The sequence below is a fragment of the Cetorhinus maximus genome, chromosome 28, assembly GCF_964194155.1.
Source record: "Cetorhinus maximus chromosome 28, sCetMax3.hap1.1, whole genome shotgun sequence".
Taxonomy (NCBI): domain Eukaryota; kingdom Metazoa; phylum Chordata; class Chondrichthyes; order Lamniformes; family Cetorhinidae; genus Cetorhinus; species Cetorhinus maximus.
Genome location: NC_135906.1, coordinates 14,591,942 through 14,613,150, shown reverse-complemented (window position 1 = coordinate 14,613,150; position 21,209 = coordinate 14,591,942). Strand labels below are relative to the sequence as shown.

The following is a 21,209-nucleotide window of genomic DNA, read 5'->3' as shown; positions in this document are numbered from 1 at the left end:
ACAAGGGAAGGTTATTAAATTTTATTTGTCCCAAAAGTGGAGGCAAGAAAACATGGAAGATTTTTATATTTTGGAAATGTTGAGTTCAAAGAGGTGCTTAGGAGTCTAATGTGAAAGGGGAAAAAAAGATATTTAAGGGAGATGTTTAGCTGAGTTGAGGCGGCTGTGTGGGGGAGATGTCCTAAAACCAGCTCTGCGCTGAGAAAAGTTGTGCATTTGAAGCAGCCATCCAGTTTCAAGCCAGAAAAGTCTTTGTTTTCAGAAAGCAGTCTGTTTCTGAACTGAACTTCATTTGGATTTCCACAACAGAATGGGAGAGAGTGAGAAGTCATGTGGTATATTTTGCTAAAGTAGAGCAGTTTTTTGCCTTGGGTAATATTATTGTATTTTTATGGTTAAAAATATATAAGGGAGCTGTTGCCAAGTAGTTTACTTGTGTATACTGACCAAGTGGGGATTTTTGGGGAATGTTTTGTAAGATTGTTTCAACTGTGTAATTTTAATCTTGTGTGTTTTAAGTTTTTTTTTCTTCTTGCTCAATTTTAATTGCTTAATTTTAAAATCCTGCAGTGTTACTGGGATTCTAAGCTTCTGGGATCAGTCGTTTTCCCCTCATTTTCAAACCACAAAATAAATGGTTATGATCGGTAAGACAAGTTTCCATCTGGGATTTGGCTTGCTCAGCCTGCATCGGCTGTGGTCGTAACACTTCTAATATCAACTGGTATCTGGCAAGGAGATGAGATTTGCACCCAGTTTTTTCCTGAGATGCAATTCCTTGCCCCTTCTGCAGACCATAACAGTTTGGCAGGCTCACTTTAAAGAGAAGCTTTTTCGATTGAGTTGCCCGCAACCTTAAGCTGTGAAAACGAGGAATACCTGTGTGCTTAACTGGTGTGCCCCTTGAAGCACATGTTCTATGCTTTAAAAGCTGTTGGCAAGAATCGGCTGCCTTGTGTAGCACAAGTTTTTATCTTGTGTGGGAGTTCACACTTAAAGGCTTTTGGATTTCTACCCCTAGTGAAATATTATAATTTCAGTGCTTTTTTTGGTCTCTTTGGTGAAATATAATTGAAAAATAGTTTTTGATGGTCAGTGAGGATTGTGTGGTGATTGAACAGCCTGATGTCGTCAGAACAGTTTCTCACCTGAACCACAGGTCAGCTATATAAACCATAGTGTGATATTGCTAATTATGTCAGAACCATTAAAAGAAAATTAAAGCTCTTGACAGGCAGCTAATGAACATAACATTGAAATTACAATAGAAACAGAATTCAATCCACGTCTGAGTAGGCATTTATCCTCCAAGAGAGCGGTAGTTTTAATCCTATGTTTCTGCCCATATCCCTTTATTCCTTTTTCCTTCAACCACCCATCTACCTATCCTATTATTGAATTTCAGAGAACCTTTGGCTATGAATGCCTGGCGCATAGTGCGTTTAATGTTTTTTAAAATGTGTTTCATGAAGTATGGCATGCCTGTAGCCACAGTTTGGTGGGTCTGTAGATATCCACCTTAGTGCTTTGTGAATAATAAACTGAAGTTCCTGAATTTTAGGACTGTGGCTAATTCAGTGAACTGGATGATCTCTCAGCTAGAACAGGTAGTGTTCAGGCCCTACTCTTCAGATGTCACAAGCAATTATCTCAAGATGAATTCTGTCACTGGCCACATTTTTTGTGCATTTATTTAATAGCTTCTTAAAGGCTGTGCAGTTTTAGGTTGGCTTTAATTGTAAAATAAAATGCATACAGGCTGAAGTGTTGGGGGAGGGAAGCTAAAAGTATAGTTTGAGTATTTGGTGAAATGAGAGGAAAACACATTTTAGCATTTTAATCAAATTTATTAGTTGCTTGTTAAAGTATTTATCATCAGAATTGCACAATACTAAACAGCTGTGGAGCTGTATTATTATATTCAGCAACATCTGTTCTACAAAATGTCGCTATCTTTAAAATTTGTCCCTTTTAAATATCTATATATTTAGCTCTTTGAAAGTAGGGGCATCCAAACTTTTCTCATGCTTTATTGCATTTTGGTTTAATTTGGGGCACCTTTATGTCTAGCAGAGCTCGCTTATTCTAACTGATCTTAAAAACAGTTGAAATATGAAACTACTTTGTTCCAAATGGCCGGGTTTGTTCAGGCTCAATTTTCAGCCATTTCATAGTATAATTGCTGATCTTGGGTCGTAAAGACTTTTGATTCCCTTTATAAAACGTTTATATTTTTTAAAAATACTCTGGCAAACATTTTAGTGCTTTTTCATGTATGTCATTGTTTTGTCTGACTCCTAACCTGTTTAAATGCATACAACCCTTCTAAGTCCATCATAGAACTGCTGCGTGTGCTGCCTCTTCCTCTCTGTGACCTGCACATTCTAACTAGATGCAGAAGTTTTTTTCACAGAATCTTTACAGTGCAGAAGGAGGCAATTCAGCCCATCGAGTCTGCGCTGGCCCGCTGAAAAACATTCTACCTAATCCCACTCCCCTGCCTTATCCCCATAACCTTGTACTTTTTCTTTTCAGATAATAATCCAATTTCTTTTTGAATACCTCAATCAAACCTGCCTCCACCACCCTTTCAGGAAGTTTGTTCTAGATTCCAACTACCCTCAGGGTAAAAAGTTTTTCCTCGCAACACCACTTCTCCTTTTGCCTATTATTTTGAATCTGTGCCCTCTAGATCTTGATGCTCTCTTGAGTGGGAACATTTTCTCACTATTTACCCTGTCCGTATTACTCAGGATCTTGAATACCTCTATCAAGCCTCCTCTTAGCCTTCTTTTCTCCATGGAAAACAGACCCAACCTCTCCAATCTCTCCTCGTAGTGACAGTTATTTGTCCCTGGAATCATTCTTGCGCATCTCCTCTGTGTTCTCTCCAGTGATTTCACATCCTTCCCCAAGAATGGTGCCCAGAACTGGACACAGTTCTTCAATGACTTATGTACATATGCACCGAGGTCCCTTTGTTCCTGCGCAACCTTTTGCATTTCTCCCTTTATACTGTGTCTCCATATGCTTCCTGCCAAAATGAATCACCTCTCACTTTTCTGCATTGAACTTCATTTGTCTGCCCAATCCACCAATGTCTATGTCCTTTTGAAATTCAAGACTATCCTCATCTTCCATACTTTTCATATATTTTCTCTTTCTGGTGTGGTGGCTACCAATAGGCCAGAACTTGGGACAGAATTGCGCTAACTTAATGGTGCTTCACCAGTGGTTTGTAGTCACAGTGTTCCTGATGTGGAAGAAACTAAGAGGTGGATGTAACAAAAATAAAGGAATGAAAGAGGGGAAGAAGACCAAAGGTGTAGGCAAAGAGGTTTTCAGAAGGCTTTTGAAAATGTGGGGAAGGCAGCAAGATGTGAGAGAAGGGACTTTGCATGTGTGGGGCATGGACTGCAGGTTTTGAGCTGAAGTTTGCAGAGGTTGGGTTGAGATGAAGATCAGGAGAATCAGTCATCACAGTGAATGAGGGTTTCCATACTGGTGGGGTCAGCTTGTAGCAATGGCAGATGACATTCCGGAGGTAGAACAGGGCAGTTTCAGTGACAGACTGGGGTATATATTTAGTTTAGTATCAAACAGGATATTGCACATATGAAACAGTTCATGTGAAGTGCTATAAATGCTAAGGCTGAGTCATCACTGTGCAAAAATTGAGCGAGAAAAGAAGCTAAGAGATTTCTGTAAGGGCCTTGGGAAGGCTGTAAACAGTGTGGATCCTGCAGGAGAAATATGTGGGTTTTAAGAGAGTTCAGTGCAAAATGTAACAGGATATGAAAACAGACCAAGAAATAACTTGGAAATGAATCTCAATATCTCCAAAGTGATTCTGAAACTTAACTGATCGCCATATGCCTCCATTACTGATAAAACCCTGCCAGGGAAAGCAATTAAGCATACACACCGGCAGTGTCGCCAGAGGCTGACTTGGAATGCTTACGTCAATTTTCTGAAAAGAATCACGTGAAATCCATTGGAATTTGATTGGCCAGCACATGCACAATGGTCCAAACAGTCTCCTTCTGTGCCGTAAATTTTCTTTGTTTCTATCTAATCACTTCAAATTGCTTCCACTGCAGCAATAACCAAACGCAACCAATATTTGAATGTGTCTAATCTAATTGTACTTCTAAGTAGTTCTCACAGTTTTAGTGGCTAAAATGCAAAAAAATGTTGCGTTTCCCATCATTCTTAACAAAAATATTATAAAGGGAGTATATATGATTGTCTTCAGAGGCTGGGGTTTCAATACCTTGTTGGAATAGTTCATAGCTGGGGGTGTTGTATATTTTTGTTTGGAATCCATGTTACTTATCTGCTTGGTGTGATTTTGCCACTACAGTGCGGCAGAAATGAAGAGAAAAATAACTCAAAGCAGTTATTTGTCAATCTACTTTACTGTATTTGTTGCAAAACCAGAACTATGGAGATAACTCTTGCTTTCATGGGTGCAGTTTGGCACATTGTATAATGTGTAGTCTTCATGCCTTTTTAAAAGTGTGCACAACTGCTGAGCCAGAAGACCATTTTGAGTTAAGGATGGGGCCCCCATTGGATTGGAGATTAAATGAAATGACATCTAAAACAATCACCCTCATTTAAACTTTCTAAATTCAATTTTAACATCTCTAATTCTTCCTATATCCTACTGCTTAAAGACACCACCCTGGGTAGCATTAAGTCTCCCAAACCAGAAGATCTCTGAATCGTCCTCTGATCTATGCTGTGTTAGTTGATAGCATTGTGTTTGTCATTGGGACTCTATAGCCCTGGGGAGGCATGGGGGTGTGGGGCAGAATCAGCTGTAGTTTTTCCTCAATTGCTTTCCAATTACAAGGCATTATGAGTCTAGGAGTTTCAGGAGAGGACCATGCTTTCCTGTTGTACACTCTGTGGCCGAATAGTCCAGGGACCTAGTAGATGCGTTGGTGTTAATTTTCCAAAATTCCCTAGATTCTGGTAAGGTTCTGTCAGACTGGAAAGTTGCAAATGTAACCCCTCTATTCAAGAAGGGAGTGAGGTAAAAAACAGTAAACTATAGGCCAGTTAGCTTGACACCTGGCGTGGGAAGGTGTTAGAGTCCATCATTAAAGAGGGTTTAGCTGGGCACTTAGAAAAGCTCAAGCCAAGCAGGAAGAGTGAGCATGGCTTTATGAAAGGGAAATCATGTTTAATCAATTTATTAGAGCACTCTGAAGGAGTAACGTGCAGTGGATAGAGGGGAGCCTGTATACGTACTGACTTCGATTTCCAGAAGGCATTTGATAAGGATAAGATTCCATTAGCTGCCTTGATTACATGCTGTACATACTAACTTTTTGTGACTCATACTAGAACACCTGGATCCTCTGCACTTCAGAATTATGCAGCCACATCAAAGGTTATTGCGGAAAATGAAAGTTCATGGTGTAGAGGGTAACATTTTAGCCTGGATAGAAGATTGGCTGGCTGGTAGAAAACAGGGAATGTGTAAATGGGTCTTTTTCTGATTGGCAGGATGTGACGAGTGGAGTCCCACAGGGATCTCTGCTGGCATCTCAACTTTTTTACAATTTACATCAATGACTTAGATGAGGGGAGCGAAGGCATGATAGCTAAATTTGCAGACAGCACAAAGATAAGTAGGAAAGTATGTTGTGAAGGGGACATGAGGCTGCAAATGGATATAGATAGGATGAGTGAGTGGGCAGATTTGGCAAACGGAGTTTAATGTGGGAAAATGTGAAGCTGTTCACTTTGGCAGGAAGAATGAAAAAGCGGAGTATTACTTAAACAGAGAACGGCTGCATAATTCTGAAATGCAGAGGATCCAGGTGTTCAAGTATGAGTCACAAAAAGTTAGTATGTACAGCATGTAATCAAGGCAGCTAATGGAATCTTATCTTTTATTAAGAGAGTAATTGAACATAAAAGTAAGGATGTTATGCTTTGGTGAGACCGCATCTCAAATACTGTGTGCAGCTTTGGTCTCCTTATTTAAGGAAGGATGTAAATGCATTGGAGGGGGTTCAAAGGAGGCTTACCAGATTGATACCTGGAATGAACCAACGCGTTGTCTTATGAGGACAGGCTGGGTTTGTTTCCACTGGAGTTTAGAAGAGTGAGGGGTGACTTGATTGAAGTATATAAGATCCTGAATGGTCTTGACAAGGTGGACGTGGAAAGGATATTTCCTCTTGTGGGTGAGTCCAGAGCTAGGGGGGCATTGTTTTAAAATTATAGGACAGAGATGAGAAATTTTTTTCTGAGGGTTGTGCGACTTTGGAATTCTCTGCCACAGAAGGTGGGGGTCACTGAATATTTTTAAGGCAGAGATAAATAGATTCTTGTTAGGCAAGGGAATCAAAGGTTACCGGGGTAGGTGGGAATGTGGAACACGAAACACGAACAGATCAGTCATGATCTTATTGAATGGTGGGGCAGGCTCGAGAGGCCGAATGGTTGCCTCCTGTTCCTAGTTCGTATCTGGGCTCACTGGTGAAGCGTGGCTGCTTGAATAGGTTATTGAAAGGTGATTTCTACTCATGCAACAATACAGCCAGTAAAACCCAGTGGCTTGAGAATGGGACATTTCAACAGCTCTATTATTGCCACCTTTGGTATTGTCAGTTTTTATATTATGGACAATGGACTTGCATGAAAGGAATTTGAGTTTCTTAACTGCTTAAATCATTTTCAATTTTATTCTTTTCCCCCAGTGGTGATAATTGATCCTGATGATGACGAAATGTCCACTCTGGAGTTGGAATTGCCATCTGGGCATAGTTCTGGGGAACCCGAACTCCGGGAAAAAAATGAGTTGTTGGGAACACTGGACACTAACTCGCAAACAACTCCAGTGCATCCCAAGCAGCCACTTCCTAAAATTGCCTTGGTGACCCAAGGGGAAGATTCGCTACAGTCCAACAAATGTAAGTTTAAAGCAATTCTCTCGATCAGTGAAGCATCAGAGATGGCAACATTCCATCCGAAGGAACCTGGATAATAACAGTGCTAATTTTACTGCATGAATTTTACTATTTAAAGGGAAAAATACAGCATTTCTGTTTGCATTTAGCATGCTGTTCCCAAAGCCAGTACTCCACATTCAGTTGCAGTAGTTAAGTATGTTGATTGCCTTGATTTTTGCACAAAACTGAACTCGTCATTCACTCTAAAATATGTATTGCATTTATGGTCTCCCTACGTCTTTTCTGCCCTTGTTTTTCAAACTTTTATATTTGCGGAGGTTGCTTTAGCTTTTGGCCAGCCCTTAGCTGTGACTTCTGCAGGAACTGTTGAATTAGCAACAAGGAGAGAGACAAAGATGGCTTGGCAAGATCTTGTGCTTGGAAGCATTTCATCTCAGAATTACGTCATGTGTGTGGATGAGGTTGGCAGCTTACTGCATGCTGATCGATTGGTAACATGTTCTGTCAAGGCCAGGTACTTTGGAGTGTCAGTAATAGCCACACAGGATCAAAACTCCTCCAGCTTGCAATCCCTTTCTAAATTTTCAAGTTTAGATTTTCTCTTCAATTTGGCAAATCCAAGAGATTTAGGATTTACCCTATCTTTTGGGACTTTTATTCAAATCTCTCTATCTATTATAGAATGAATAATTCCTTGCTGCCTGTGATAGCCCTGTTGAATAAAAGTTTGGGGGTAACTCAATTTGGTGGACACAGGTATACAGGACAGAACAGGTGGCTCACCACCTTCTCAAGGACAATTGGATGAGCAACAAATGCTGGACACATCCTTTGAAAGAATTTTTTAAAATCTTTGATAAATTTCAATCTCACTTGGAGCAGGATGATATCTTGGAAATGGAAAATGTCACACTTCTGCAGAAGGATGTTGTTCTCTTGTGATTGAGGCTAACGCACATTGTTGGGTAACTGCAGATGATCCTTATTCTGGATCATGCTGTGTTTCACCTATGAATACTAAATGCGATAGTAGTCACTGTAAGCAAGTGCTTCATTTTTGAGCATGTTCAGTTGATTAGAAATTGACAAAGGTATATATAAAAGCCTTCAAAATGTCCTTTGTGCTAATGCTGCTGAGCAGTTTTGCTGTTGTGCACAAAAATGAACTGTAAAGCTGTACCTCGTGTATGTTGAATGGAATCCTTATGCTGAACAGGAGGAACTTGACTTTTCCAGCTGAACTGCTTAAAGAACTCAATCTAAGGTATTTGGCTGCATTTAGCCAGAATATTATTCAAATAGTTCAAACTTGAATGTGAAAATCATCATTACAGCTTGAATATTGTCCTGTGGTAATGAACGTGCACTTGCTGGTGGTGATCATGTCACTATCATATACTATTTGGCTTTCAAATGTCACAATGTACTCATGGGCTATTTATTAAGAGAAATTCGATCTGTGTTGGTGCCATGCACACACAGTCACTGTCTAGACAAGTGTAGTGTAACTGGACCAAGAAGCGCAATATCATTCACATTTAACTGAACAGGGAAGCAACCTGATGGAGAAAGCATCCTATGTTCACTAGTTTTAGTTCTTGTGAAGTGAGATGTGCTTCAATTTGGGTTTATTGATAGTATGATTAATGCTGTTGTAGAACTGCTGTTAACCCTGTAGGTGAGTCAATGATTGTGATCCTGTCCATGTTTTGCCCTGATAGTTTTTTTTAGCTCATTGGGCCTCACTGCACCTGATCTAACGACAGGTGGAGATAAATGGGACAAGTTAACCTCTTATAAGTTGATACCTGCTTTTAAGTTTATCAGTGTTTCTCTGAGATCAGCCTGAAGATGGACATGTGTGCCTAGGGTTAATAAATGGTTTCTCCCACTACCCTCTTGAGAGCAAAAAGGAACCTTAGTGTAAAAATGAAACTGAGATGAGTAACTCTGTTGGGATGAGCATCAGCACAAACCCACAGTGTACTCCTATCTAGGCTGACAACATATACTGATCTGATGCAAATATTTTTAAGATGTCTTCAGAAGGATGAAAGGTTTTACATTATTTAACAAAAGCATGAGTGATAATTATTCTGTTTGGGCAGCTGTGATCAACAGAGCATCAGTTCTGGAAATCCTCCTGTGTTATTGGGTGACCTCTACAAAGGTGTTATAAGGAGGAAGTCTTGATTTTCAGGCGAGTCAAATAGTTTAGGAAAGTAGGCCACTCAAAGGTGGTATTTGGAGATTTGTAAGCTCACACAACTAGATATTGACAAATCTTAAAACGTTTCTCATTTATAGAAATGGCAACGGTAAGAAAAGACATTTAACATTATTGAAAGTAACCTCTGCTTACGTCAGTCAAGTTGAAGGTCATTATAAGTGATGATAATGTCACATTGATTGTTCTGCTATATATGCAGAGTGAGACATTGGACTTTGAAATGACCCGAAAAATTGGTAGGTCATACTTGGCATGTTTCATTGTTTAGGGTACTTAAAAAGATGCAAACAGTGAGATAAAAGTGAAAAGGATTTTTACGTAGGCTGAAACCTAAAAAAATCTTTCCTCAGTAGGCCATGAGTTGGATTAAGCCCACAATAGTCATACATGTTCTGACAAACTAATCGTTTGATATGCTGAAGGGTGTTTTTCTGATTTTATGCTTATGTTCTTAACAGTAGCAAGGATGGTACCAGGTATTTTTTTTTAAAAGGAGATAAATTGAGACTTTAATATTGATCTTAATTTGGAAGGCATGGGGGGTGTAGGTGAGAAGAAAGACATAAGGCAAGAGAATGGGATGTGGCAGTGACCTTACACAGACTCACTTTATTTTTTACTGGAAATGGGTTATGATGTGCTTGATCAGAATTTGGAGTAGTCGAGAGGGAGCCTTCAGGATTGACTTAAGAAACAATGTTAAGGAATAACGTTCAGATGTTTTTGGTAAATAATCAACAGAATAGCAAAGAAATGAGATTGCACTATTAGCCTATATATGTGCTGCCACCAGTAATTGAGTGGATGTGTTTGTGGGGGATTTTTACGGTGATGTAATCTAATTGGAACTGCTTCTGTCTGAGCACAAAACAGATGATTACACTGTTCCTGGAAAGAGTCCCCATAAGTACAGATATTCTGAGGAGCAAGTTCTATGCCTCTTTTATTTTACTCCATTGAGGTGACCTGTGGGTAGCTGCTATCACCTTTATCTTCCTCCATGCAATAAATCTTATTCTACTTTATGCAATAAGCCAGGATAAACGGTATAAATTGTTTATAACCAGACTGGGATATTTCTGTTGCATGGCTCAGCCAGCACAGTTCTGGCCATTTTGGGAACAAGTTAGGACTATTAAAACATTATGTTTCTGTCAGAATTGACTGTTTGTTTTGTTTTGTTTTTATTTTAGTGCTGAATTCCTGTCAGCTATGTGGCACCTGCTTTGAAACTCGCAAAGGATTGTCAAGTCATGCTCGCTTCCACCTGAGGCAATTTGGAGTGCCGGATTCAGAAAGCAGTGGTGCCCCCATCGGTACATTGTATGAACTGATGAAAAGAAAAGGGATACCTAGTGTTCTACCCTCAACTTTGGCTAGTGATAAACCGCAGAGCTGTTCACCAAAGGACATGTCTGGTTTAAAACAAGAAGCTCCCGGTAAACCACTCGGGGAGGAGTGTCAGGGAGAAACAACCCATATAGCTAAATCGCCAAAGTTGGCCATGAACAGTCCACCAAAGGGCCAGTCTCAGGCAGGATCATCGACACTCAAGAAAGTGCATCCCATTTTACCAAAGCCAATGTCCAGTAAATCTCCAGAACAAGGGAAGACAGGTAGATCATTGATGAACACCCCTCAGACGTCAGGAGAGCTACTGTCAAAAAAGCTGTTTTGGTCCCCCCAAGATGACAATACACCTTTAAACCTCAGTAAGTTGTGATCACTATTAGTCTTTAAGGTGATCAGATTTGTAAAATCCTAATTTTTTTTTTAAAAACAAGCAAACCTGGTTACCTACAAACATGGTTGAATTAAGTTAACTTATTGAATCACCAAATGAATTAATCATCATGCACTTTATTTGTTTAGCTATTGGGAGGCAGAGGGCCAGCTTCATTTTGCTTTGAAGGATAGAGGTTTAACTTAGTTATCCTCTTACCAGTAGAGATGCTAGCAAGAAATTTCATCCTCACTATCAAAATCAGGACTTGTCACACATTCATTACTGATTCCTTCCCAGAATATCAAAACTATGCATCATCTCAGTGAACTCTGAAGGGATTTAAAACACAAGCTAATTCTTTTTTCCCCTCCAGCTGGTGTTCTACCTTGCTGGTATTTTACACTGACCCTTACATCTCACCTAGATTTCTCAATAACAAAAATAGAAGCCTGCTAATTTCTTAGTTTTTGTGAGATTGTCCCCTTGTGCATTGGCTTCAGTATATCTGCACCCCAAAGTTAAGTGCAAGTAACCTGAACCTCATGAGAGAGCTAGAATTTTTATCTTTTGCTTTCAAATATATCAGACAGAAGGGGCTTGCATACAAAGCTGCAGCACTTTTGATGGATCTCTGTACTACTCCTTGATGCCACAATTTTCTTGCAAGTTGAATTGACCCTTGAGCTTAAGCATGTTACACAAAAAAGTTGCAGAGACAGTTTTGATGACCACCTTTAGCCTCTAGATGAAGATGTAGGCACTGCTGGGATTTCCACTCCTTTGTTGTTGATTTTATAGATTGGCTACAATATGTTCCCTGGGCAATATAGTTGTGGTACTTCTACATTTGCATCAGTAGCGTTTCTGTCTGACTGAGGAGGGCCCTGGGGAGTCTAACTCGGAAAGATATATGTTCCACCGAGGATCCTTTGACTAGCTCAGATCCAAGGAGAAGTTAATTTTACAAGTTTTGGTGCCAAAGTAGCTTTTCATTTGAAATTTGATATCCCCTGAGCATTAGGAATATTCGTTAACAATACATCAATCTTTCCTTCTATTGTGGGTGAAAATTGAACAAAGGTATCATAAGCAACCTCATATCCATGAGAGCAGACAAGATGTGTTGTATCTAATTTGGTAAGTACTTTGTACAACCTTCCATTAAGCCCCCGTAGCCTTGTATCAGATTCAGATATAACTTCAGAATAGCTCCGTGCTACGGTCCTCCTATTAAACTTGCCACAAACCAGCAAACAGCTTCTGGGAAATAGCAGTTCTGCATCAAAATGTGCCAGCTCAAGAGACACACTGCACTTGCAGAATAGAATAATCTTCAAGTCGATCAACTTCATCAACAGCTTCAATTAAAATGGCAGGGCTCAAATTGCCATCCCATCTCGGCTAACTCCTGGTGTCTTAGCTCATTTGAATGTACACAGCCACAGCTTTAGCGCCTGTCACCAATGATAGGAATTCTGGTACCAGAACAGTGGCTCAAGTTTTGCAGTCAGTGGGATTGTGATTACTGGGGTAAATTCACAGTTGAGGTTTCCTGTCATTTTTGAACACTTAAGTTCCTTCTCTCTCCTCCACCCACTGTCCCCCGCAAAAAAAGAATGTTATGGTCTTGTGTGCCTCTCCCCAGATGAAACATTTAATTGAATGCTGTTTTATTAGATTTCCAAGAATAATCTAAATCAAAGGGCCCACACTAAAATTAATTATATTTCCTGTGAGAGGCATTTGTTGCTAACATGCTATTCTTTAGCCTTGCCTGTCGTTGATGGCCATGTTCTTTTATTAACCTTTGTTCTTACAGGGACTACATGTGGCGTTAAAGTTAGATGGCTAGCTTTTCTAAGTTCACACCATGGAAGCTGCACCAGGCTTCACAGAACTGTGCATCTTCTACCCCGATGCTAATCGCACTGTGCTTGTATCCAAAGATATATTAACCACAAGCCAAGCACTATGGTTCTGACAAAAGCCTAACATTAAGTTTAACTCTGGTGGCAAGTATCATTCTTTGTTGCCCCAGACCTAAGTCTTGACTCCACTAAGGCTTAATTTGCAAGCCAGAGGGATCAGTCTCTCTTTCCAGCATTGGACAAATTGAAGCAATGTTTTAGTAGAAGGATCGTTCGAGTCTTCTCCACTTGCACTGCTTATTATAAGTAACGTCTACTTCAGAATATAGTATTGGGAAGCCCAAGGCATCCAGCTATAGAAGTCACAAGCTAGATCCAGATGAGCTTATTCTCACAAGACAAATCTACATTTCCCATTCACAAGATGGAACTGGCTCTTGAATGAATATAAGGTTTTAACCTCCACTACCATACCTGGATTACTATTATAAGTGATGGCATCCTTTGCCTGAAAAAGTTCTACTGGCATCTGTCCTGACTTAACCTATCATTGATTTTAATTGACACCCCCTTATCTGGATTTATCTTTACCTAGGCGGTTCTATACCTTTGTATAATTCTATGAAGCCCCCCTCTCAGTCACCTCCATTTCACTCAAGTGTTGCTGTTCAGCTGAATTGTTTCATGTTGTAGATCTGCCTCGACTCTTCACTGTACCATCTCCATGGCTTAACTGTCTCAGTAACCAAATCCGAGCAGAGTTCCCAAATTGCAGTCAGGCCACAGCATTGCATAGTTTTAGCATGACCCCATTTGGTACTCAACTGAACTAACTAGTATTAGCATTCTTTTTATTTTAATTGATTTAATACTACTCCAGAGTACAGTGTAGGGATGGCTGAATCTGCCATCAGGCCCAGGTCCTTTCTGCTTTATTTTTAACTATTACCGTGCTGTCTTTATTCTGGCATTGTCCATTATCTTCCATTTTATAGTATGCTGCAATTATCTGCCAATTGTGCATTTTATCCAAAGCCTTTTGTATGTTCCATCTTGGCAGCTTTTCATAGTTTAGTAAATAATTTGGAATCCAGAGTGTTATTGCACTAAAAACTCAACCTGCCTGCTTTGCAGAGATATGACTACAGTGGTTCACTATATCAGCAAATGCCATACATGCCGTGGTACTTTTCTGCCTTTGTACCAAGTGGGATATTAGTGTCAAAGAGATAGTGGCATGGAATAGCTAACTTCTGATAGACGTGGAGAACATAATGGCAGATTTTATCATTCCATTTCATAATTAGGCCCTTTTATAGTATGATGAGTATAATTAAAAGTAGAGTATCACCTTATGGTGAAAGAGTCATTGGGTTCTGCACATAAATAAAAGCATTCCCCAACATTTCTTTAGACAGCACCTTCCAAATCCACGACCACTACCATCTAGAAGGTCAAGGGCAGCATACAAATGGAAACACTACCACCTGCAAGCCACTCACCACCCTGAATTGGAAATATATTGCCGTTCCTTCACTGTTGCTGGGTCAAAATCCTGGAACTCCCTAACAGCACTGTGAGTGCACCTACACCACATGGATTGCAGTGGTTCAAGAAGGCAGCTCACCACCACCTTCTCAAGGACCAATTAGGAATGGGCAGCAAATGCTGGCTTAGCCAGCGACACCCACATCTCATGAATGAGTTAAAAAGAAAAGCGTTGCTGCTGCAAAGATGGGAGTGGGGGAGAGATTTTAAGTTCTATTAACTGTTATTTTGTGGGAAGAGATATTGGTTAAATGATACTGATCTACATGGGACATGATTTTGTGCTCCATGGTTGGCTTGAGATTTTATCCTTTTGTTTTATTCAAATACTCTTTCTAGCAACAATAAACTCCTATAACTTCAATTTTCACAAGACAGGGCTTCTTCATGCAAATCTTTTAGTCCATTTGATCCCAACCTTCTAGTATTTATTAGACCCTGAGAAAGTGTGTTTCTCTTTCTATGGGTCATAAAGGAATGGGTCCTTGGTGAACATTGTACCAAGCTGCTCTCTGGTTGAGAGTGCTGGAAATGAGATGTGATTTGTCATGCATTAAAAAAGGACCTTGTGGATTTTGAATGAAGTCATAAAGGCAGATGTGTCTCAAACATTGCTTGTTTGCATAATGTTACCTCATGGTGTGTGGAGTATAGCCTTAATTCAGAGGATCCGTATACCTAAGGTAAGTAGTTTGCATTGTTGTTTTTACAATCCTACCATGTAAGCTTTTATGCTTCAATTATTTTCACTAAGTTATTAGGATATTCATAGAATCTGCTATTAATTTTCTTTACCTTGTAGATTTTATCAATGTCGTGAAGATGTTCCAAAGTTGCTGCACATTTCAGACTTGGCTTTCTGTGAATCTACCTGTGTCTTGAATGTTGTGGGAAGGAACTTCTTTCTTGGCCATTCTTGACCCCCCTCACATTCCTCTTCCAGTTGAGACTGCCTGGAGGTGGGGGAGTTTGCATCCAGTTGAGATTGGTAATCAAACTTAACTCTCTTGGTGGAGAGTCAATGTCCTTGTACTGTAGCTGCCAGTTTGGCTTGGTCCTTTTTGGCATTTTCTTAATTTAATTTTTTTTAATTAGTTCTGTCAGTTATTTAGACAGCTTTCTGAGGGATTTTTATCTCAACAGGTTCTTGTTTCTCATCCATTTTGGGCAGAAATGAGCATAGGATAGATGTGTGATTATGAAAATTTAATGACTGCCTTTAATGTTGGCTGAATTTGAGTGCCAGCTTTTGCGTCAGATACTTTATTCTGTATTAAAGTTGATGGGAACTTGCTCTGTGCATTTGCTAACTTCATGCGCTGATCATTGTAATTTTGCACTCTTCAGAAATACCCAAACATTTTGTGTTGTGAAACATGCATAAATCTAAGGACAGCACCAACTTATTTCCTTTTTAAACTGCATTTTGTGATTGAAGCTGCATTTACAGGTTACGGATGTTCACCTTTGCTCTGGCACTGGCTTGGCTTTGTGTGTTTTGTCTGCGCTGCTGTTTGCATGGTTGTGCTGCGGAACCCTTTTTGTCTATGCTACTTTGTGTTTCCATATATTTTTGTGACCTTTTATTTTGAAATGGTGGTGGTTGTCTGCTTTTCTTGAAGCTTTGATTGCTTTTTGTGTGAATTTCATTGCCTCACCCGCCACTGCTTTTTAATTTTGGGAGGTAGGGTGGAAGTAGAGGGCAAGGGGCTGACCTGCATTTGGCACCACACCTGTGCTGTGTCAGAGGTGTAGAGTGTGCTCTTTGTGTTACTGCTTCATAATCGCTTATCCAATTAAAATAGCATCAATCAAAGACTAACTGGCCAGTGCTTGTGTCTTCTCTTGCTACCCCTGCTCAACCCCACCCACCTCCAGAAAAAAATGATCACTATGGATTGTCTGAGCACAAAATTTATTACTGTATACTATGATAAAGCTGCTGTTGGCAAAACTTTCCTGAAAGAGCCTGTGTGTCATTCTTACATTTTAATTTATTTTCTCCAGCTTCTTTCCTCCTTTCAATCTTTCTGTGTAATCTGCCTTTGGCGAGCAAGAAGACAAGTGTGCTTGGTGCCTTCAAAGCTACTGCACCTCAAATGATGTGTGGGAAGTGTTACATTGCTCAAACCCCCCCCCTCTATCCCCTGCGACACTTAGGAGTAAATCCTTGCCGTGCTGGAGTGTAGGATGCTGTGGGGCTCAGTGCAAGCCTCCAGCTCTGGCGTTCTACCGAGTTAGCCGCCTTGCTCAAGTACATGGACCTTACAGCTTAGCACAATGTCCTCGCCCGGAGTTTGTGCACAAGCATCTCCTAACAGGAGTTCCTGACTATTGATTAGAAGCAAAATCTCTGACTGATTTGATTTTATTTCTTACCCGCAGCTAGACAGGCAAATCAGTTACTAGCTCTACCACAGTCCCAGCTAAGTTGAGATAACACAGACCAAGGAATGGAGCTGAGACCTTCCGAGTTGGTCTGGTTTAGTAGAATGCCAGATATTTACTTTTCAGCCCTAAATTTCCATCATCACTTAAACCTACAAAATTTAAATTCTGTAAATTTTGGTTACTGAGTTACTGCTTAGAGCTGCAAAATGCTTCTTTGACGCAAGATTGATATGGTGTATGAGAGGTTAATGAACATAACACAGGTGCCGTTCTAACGGTGTTAAATACAACTTCTCTCTTTCATTCACAGCAGTAAACAGTGAACACATAAGCTGTCGGTTGTGTGGTGCCTGCTTTGAAACCCGGAAGGGGCTGTCGAGCCATTCCCGAGCTCACTTGAGGCACTTTGGAGCGGTGGATGTGGATTCTAAAGGATCTCCGATTGAAGCTTTAAATGAATTCATTAAGAAAAAAGGGATACAGAGCCCTTTGTCATCCATGCTGCCGATAAAGAAAGCGCCCAGCTACCCTAAGGTGTCTGCCCTCAAAGCGGAAAGGACCAATTTCAAGTTAGGGGCACCAGTCAACAAGAAAACATCTCTAACATCCCCTTCAATGTCAACACAGAAAAAGCTGAAGCAAGTCACTATGAGTGTGCATATGGAATCTGGGATTTCTCAGGCTTCGAGACCTAATAATGAGCTGACTTCAGAAACTTATTGGCCATCGTCACCTATAAATCTGTGTAAGATCTTAATTAGTGATAGGTGGGCAAGATACTGTATTTTGTAATCCAAGGAAATGTGGCCCACTGGTCAGAATGACCCAAATGGCAGAGTTGATGGCATCTGTGTGGGGATGCCTGTGCACCAGACCATTCTGCCATCCCTACCAAAAAGGGAAGCATTAGCTGGATTGGGAAAGAGGAGGACATTTTAGTAGAGATGGTTAGAAAATGGGATATGAGCATTGAGCATTAGTTGAGGAGATGATGAACTGGAGATTAAGTGAGAGGAAGTAGTCATTCATAAACCAAGACTAGCAAGGCTTTATAGGTTCAAATTTCATGTTAGATAGGTCAAACTCTGTTGGTCTGTTGTCAGGACCATGTTGGTCATCTGTCAGCCAGGTGAGAAAGAACAAACTTGCAGTTAAATAGTGCTTGTCATGTTCTCGGGGTGTTCAAAGTACTTCTTAGGCAGTGAATTATGATTGCTGAGCTTACTTTCCGTAATTTTGTGGATAGCTTAGTGTCCCATATGCAGCAATGAGATGAACGGCCACTTGATCTGTTTTGATGGTGTTGGTTAATGAACACTGGCTAGGACAGTGGGAGAATTCCCAGCTCTTCGGAAAGGGTGCCATAGGACCTTTTAAAACCACCTGAAAAGACAAATGGGGGCCTCAATTTAACGTTTCTCCTGGAAGGTGGCACCGCTACATTGCACTGAAGTGTTGGTCTAGATTTATTTGCTGATACCCTGGAGTGGGGCTTGAACCCACAACTTGCTGACTCAGAGCCAACAGTGCTGCCACTGAGCGAAGCTGACACTTAGAAATCAAATTTGACTGTAAACTGTTGAGTGATGCCTTTCTCATCAGGCATTCATTCACTATGTTGAGTCAGTTGAGCACAGTATGTTTTGATAGTTTATTGTGCATTCTGAGAAACATGCCAGGTGAATTGTCATAACTATTTCTGTCCTTGGATTGCCCTGTTTAGAAATCCATGGCATTGGAATGCACTGCCTTGTGCCTGAAAGCAGTAATGTAGAAAGTATTGCCATGCCATAGCAAAACAAGGGCTTAAAGACATGAATTGAATAGAAATGTTTTAAATATTCTGATGCACTGCAGTGCCAAATATATTGTATCCAGGAGTTGCATTACACATAGCAAGTTCCCAATTTCATTTGTAATATTGGGTGGGGTGGTGAGAGGAGGGATCATCAACAGGGATTGGAGTTGGAATACAAATCAACTCCATTAGTTGAAACCGTGCTGGTGCTGGGGGTCATAGACTTTTCCCACCTGTTCATACTGAGGTGCTGGAAGATAAATCAATTAGCCTCCTTTTTAGCTCCTTCGGTGCTTAATGTGTAAAGGCATTGCCTGTTACAGTGAGCCTTAAAGACCACATGGAATGGGTTCAATCCCAGTTTGCTTAGTTGACTTCAGATGCTATTGGCTTTCCTGGATCAGGGAGGGAGGGGAAAAGATAGCCAGGATTCCAGTTCCAGGTTATTGATTTTGCTAGAGGGTACGTGCACCTTGATTTTGGGCGAGATTGAGTTTTTACCATAATAATTCACAGTTGCTTTCTGGTGTTTGTGGTCTAGGTCACACATGTGAAGAACTACCAATAATTTGAGCTACCAAAGGTTTCTGCTATCTCTGGAATGAGGCTTATAAGGCTGCTGCTATGACAATTCATTTAGAGGAGAGATGAGAGCAGAGTGGCTGTGCACAACAGGGATGGGTGGGGAATGTGTTTTGTTGGTGGTGGCCTGGTGACCATGTTATAGTCGTGAGATTCTGCATGTGATGGTAGATTCGAGCCCATGCCCTTCTGTTAAACCCAGGGTGCGGCAAATGAAAGAGAGTGTTACTCTTTTGGAACGAGTGATAGTAACCCGAGCCTTTCTTCCCATGCCTTAGTTTAGCAGCATTGTTCTGTCACCTGGTTGCACCTTCTCAGACAAGGAGAAGCTTATGGCATAAGGAGACCTAAAGTGGGCCAAACAATTTCATTTTCAATTTACGGGGAAGCCATTTAAAAAATGTTCATTGCAATTTCCCCTTTCTTTCATTTACAGCAATTGATTCAGCGCCTAGCAAAGAGACGCGTTGTGAATTTTGCGGTGATTACTTTGAGAACCGCAAGGGGCTGTCGAGTCACGCGAGGTCACACCTGAGGCAGTTTGGGGTGACTGAATGGACAGTTAATGGTTCACCAATAGACACATTGAAGGAGCTTATGAAAAGGAAAATGTATCCTCTCGAATCATCCGCCACATCCGAGCTCAAAATGTCCTCGAAGCCAGCAACTAGTTTGAAATCACCAACGCAGGGCATGCAGAGTGAACCTTTCTCGCCCTCTCCGGGTAAATCATCCAAGTTTAGCCTGACCATTCCGTCCGTCAGGCAGGTTCCATCGGGATCACTTGTGCCCAAAAAGGTTCAGGGGCAATTTCTCTCCCCGCCACCACTGAAAAAGCTGAAGCCGACCCCACTGAAAAAGGTGAAGCAAGAACACTTCAAAGTAGAATATAATCCCGAGGAGCCAGCAACCTCGCTGAAGAGCGACAGTTATTTACCAGAACAAATGTGGTCACCCAGCGACGATACTTCACCTCTTCGTTTAAGTAGGTTTTTCTGTTGCTGCGACAGTTTTGTATATTTTTACCTTGGTGAAACAAAAATATTAACTATTATGGTGTTGGAAATAGTGGAAAATGATTCAGGGAAGTGAGTTGGAAGTTAAGAGTTTACATGTGAAATAAAAGACAACGTTAGCGATATGATTTGTAAAATATTGTTGACTAATAAGATGATTAGGCTTCAGATAATGTTTATAAGTCAGTTTTATGGTTGTATGAATATAATCTCTGTCCTTAATTATTTAACCTCTCGAATCCCTTGCCTCGTTTTGCTGCAGATTGCAGTGATTAATCCCTGCTACTGGAATACTTGATTTGCACATTGGCATCACCTAATGGCCAAAGTGGAATAATACACAAAATATCAAAAACATACTGACTCAGAGCAGCGGCCAAAGTCACAAGTGCTTTCCTCTCTGCCCATTCTATCTGAGAAGCCCTAAAGCTTGCAGATTTTAGAGATTGATTTTCACAGCGCGCAGAGCCTTAACATCTAAATGCCTGAAATGTAAACAGCCTTTTAAAAATAATTTATACCCTCCTGTGTGTGGTCCATTTTTAATTGAGAGCAAATGAACTTTTTTTTTAACTACAACACACAACCCTTAAAAGGTAAATGTTAAAGAAGTTAATTCTCAATAGTTATCATTTGTACTTGGTATTTCCAGATGAGTCTAGGGTGGTGCGTGCCTTTTTATTTCATATAGTATATACAATCTTCAATGTATTTGCTTTTACAGGGTTTGTTTGTGGAACTCTGACTTTAATCTTCCATTGATTTATTTTGCTTTTATGTGACAGTCTATTCAGCAGAGTAAATCACTGGACCTTGTTCTTCTTTCCCCTCAAAAAAAGGCTTTCTCTCTGCCCTCACGAGAGCTGTGTATTTTGAAATGCATTACGAACCTGAGTTCAGGTTCCTTCATCTGTTCTTTCTCTCCTGACGGCAAATAGCACTGTTGCTGTTTCTTTCACTTTAGAGCGGGGGAGAGACTGTGGTATGGGTAATAATTTAGAAATTTCCAGTTCATGTCACAGCCCTAATTCTTCTCTGGAGTGAACTTTTAAGAATGAGCAGTGTAATGAGTCCGATCAAAGCTGGTTTACATAAATGCCCACCTGGGATTTCAAGTT

At 40.5% G+C, this 21,209-nt stretch overlaps 1 protein-coding gene across 1 annotated transcript in view; it reads left to right on the top strand.

The window, feature by feature from the left end:
* The window catches only part of LOC144668818 (uncharacterized), a 144,636-nt gene that overhangs the window by 73,367 nt on the left and 50,060 nt on the right, over positions 1 to 21,209 (top strand). Inside the window, exons 9-12 of the mRNA XM_078531193.1 lie at positions 6,720 to 6,932; positions 10,356 to 10,874; positions 17,006 to 17,440; positions 19,512 to 20,060. Coding sequence (XP_078387319.1) covers positions 6,720 to 6,932; positions 10,356 to 10,874; positions 17,006 to 17,440; positions 19,512 to 20,060 — 1,716 coding nt within the window. The remainder of the gene's footprint in view (positions 1 to 6,719; positions 6,933 to 10,355; positions 10,875 to 17,005; positions 17,441 to 19,511; positions 20,061 to 21,209) is intronic.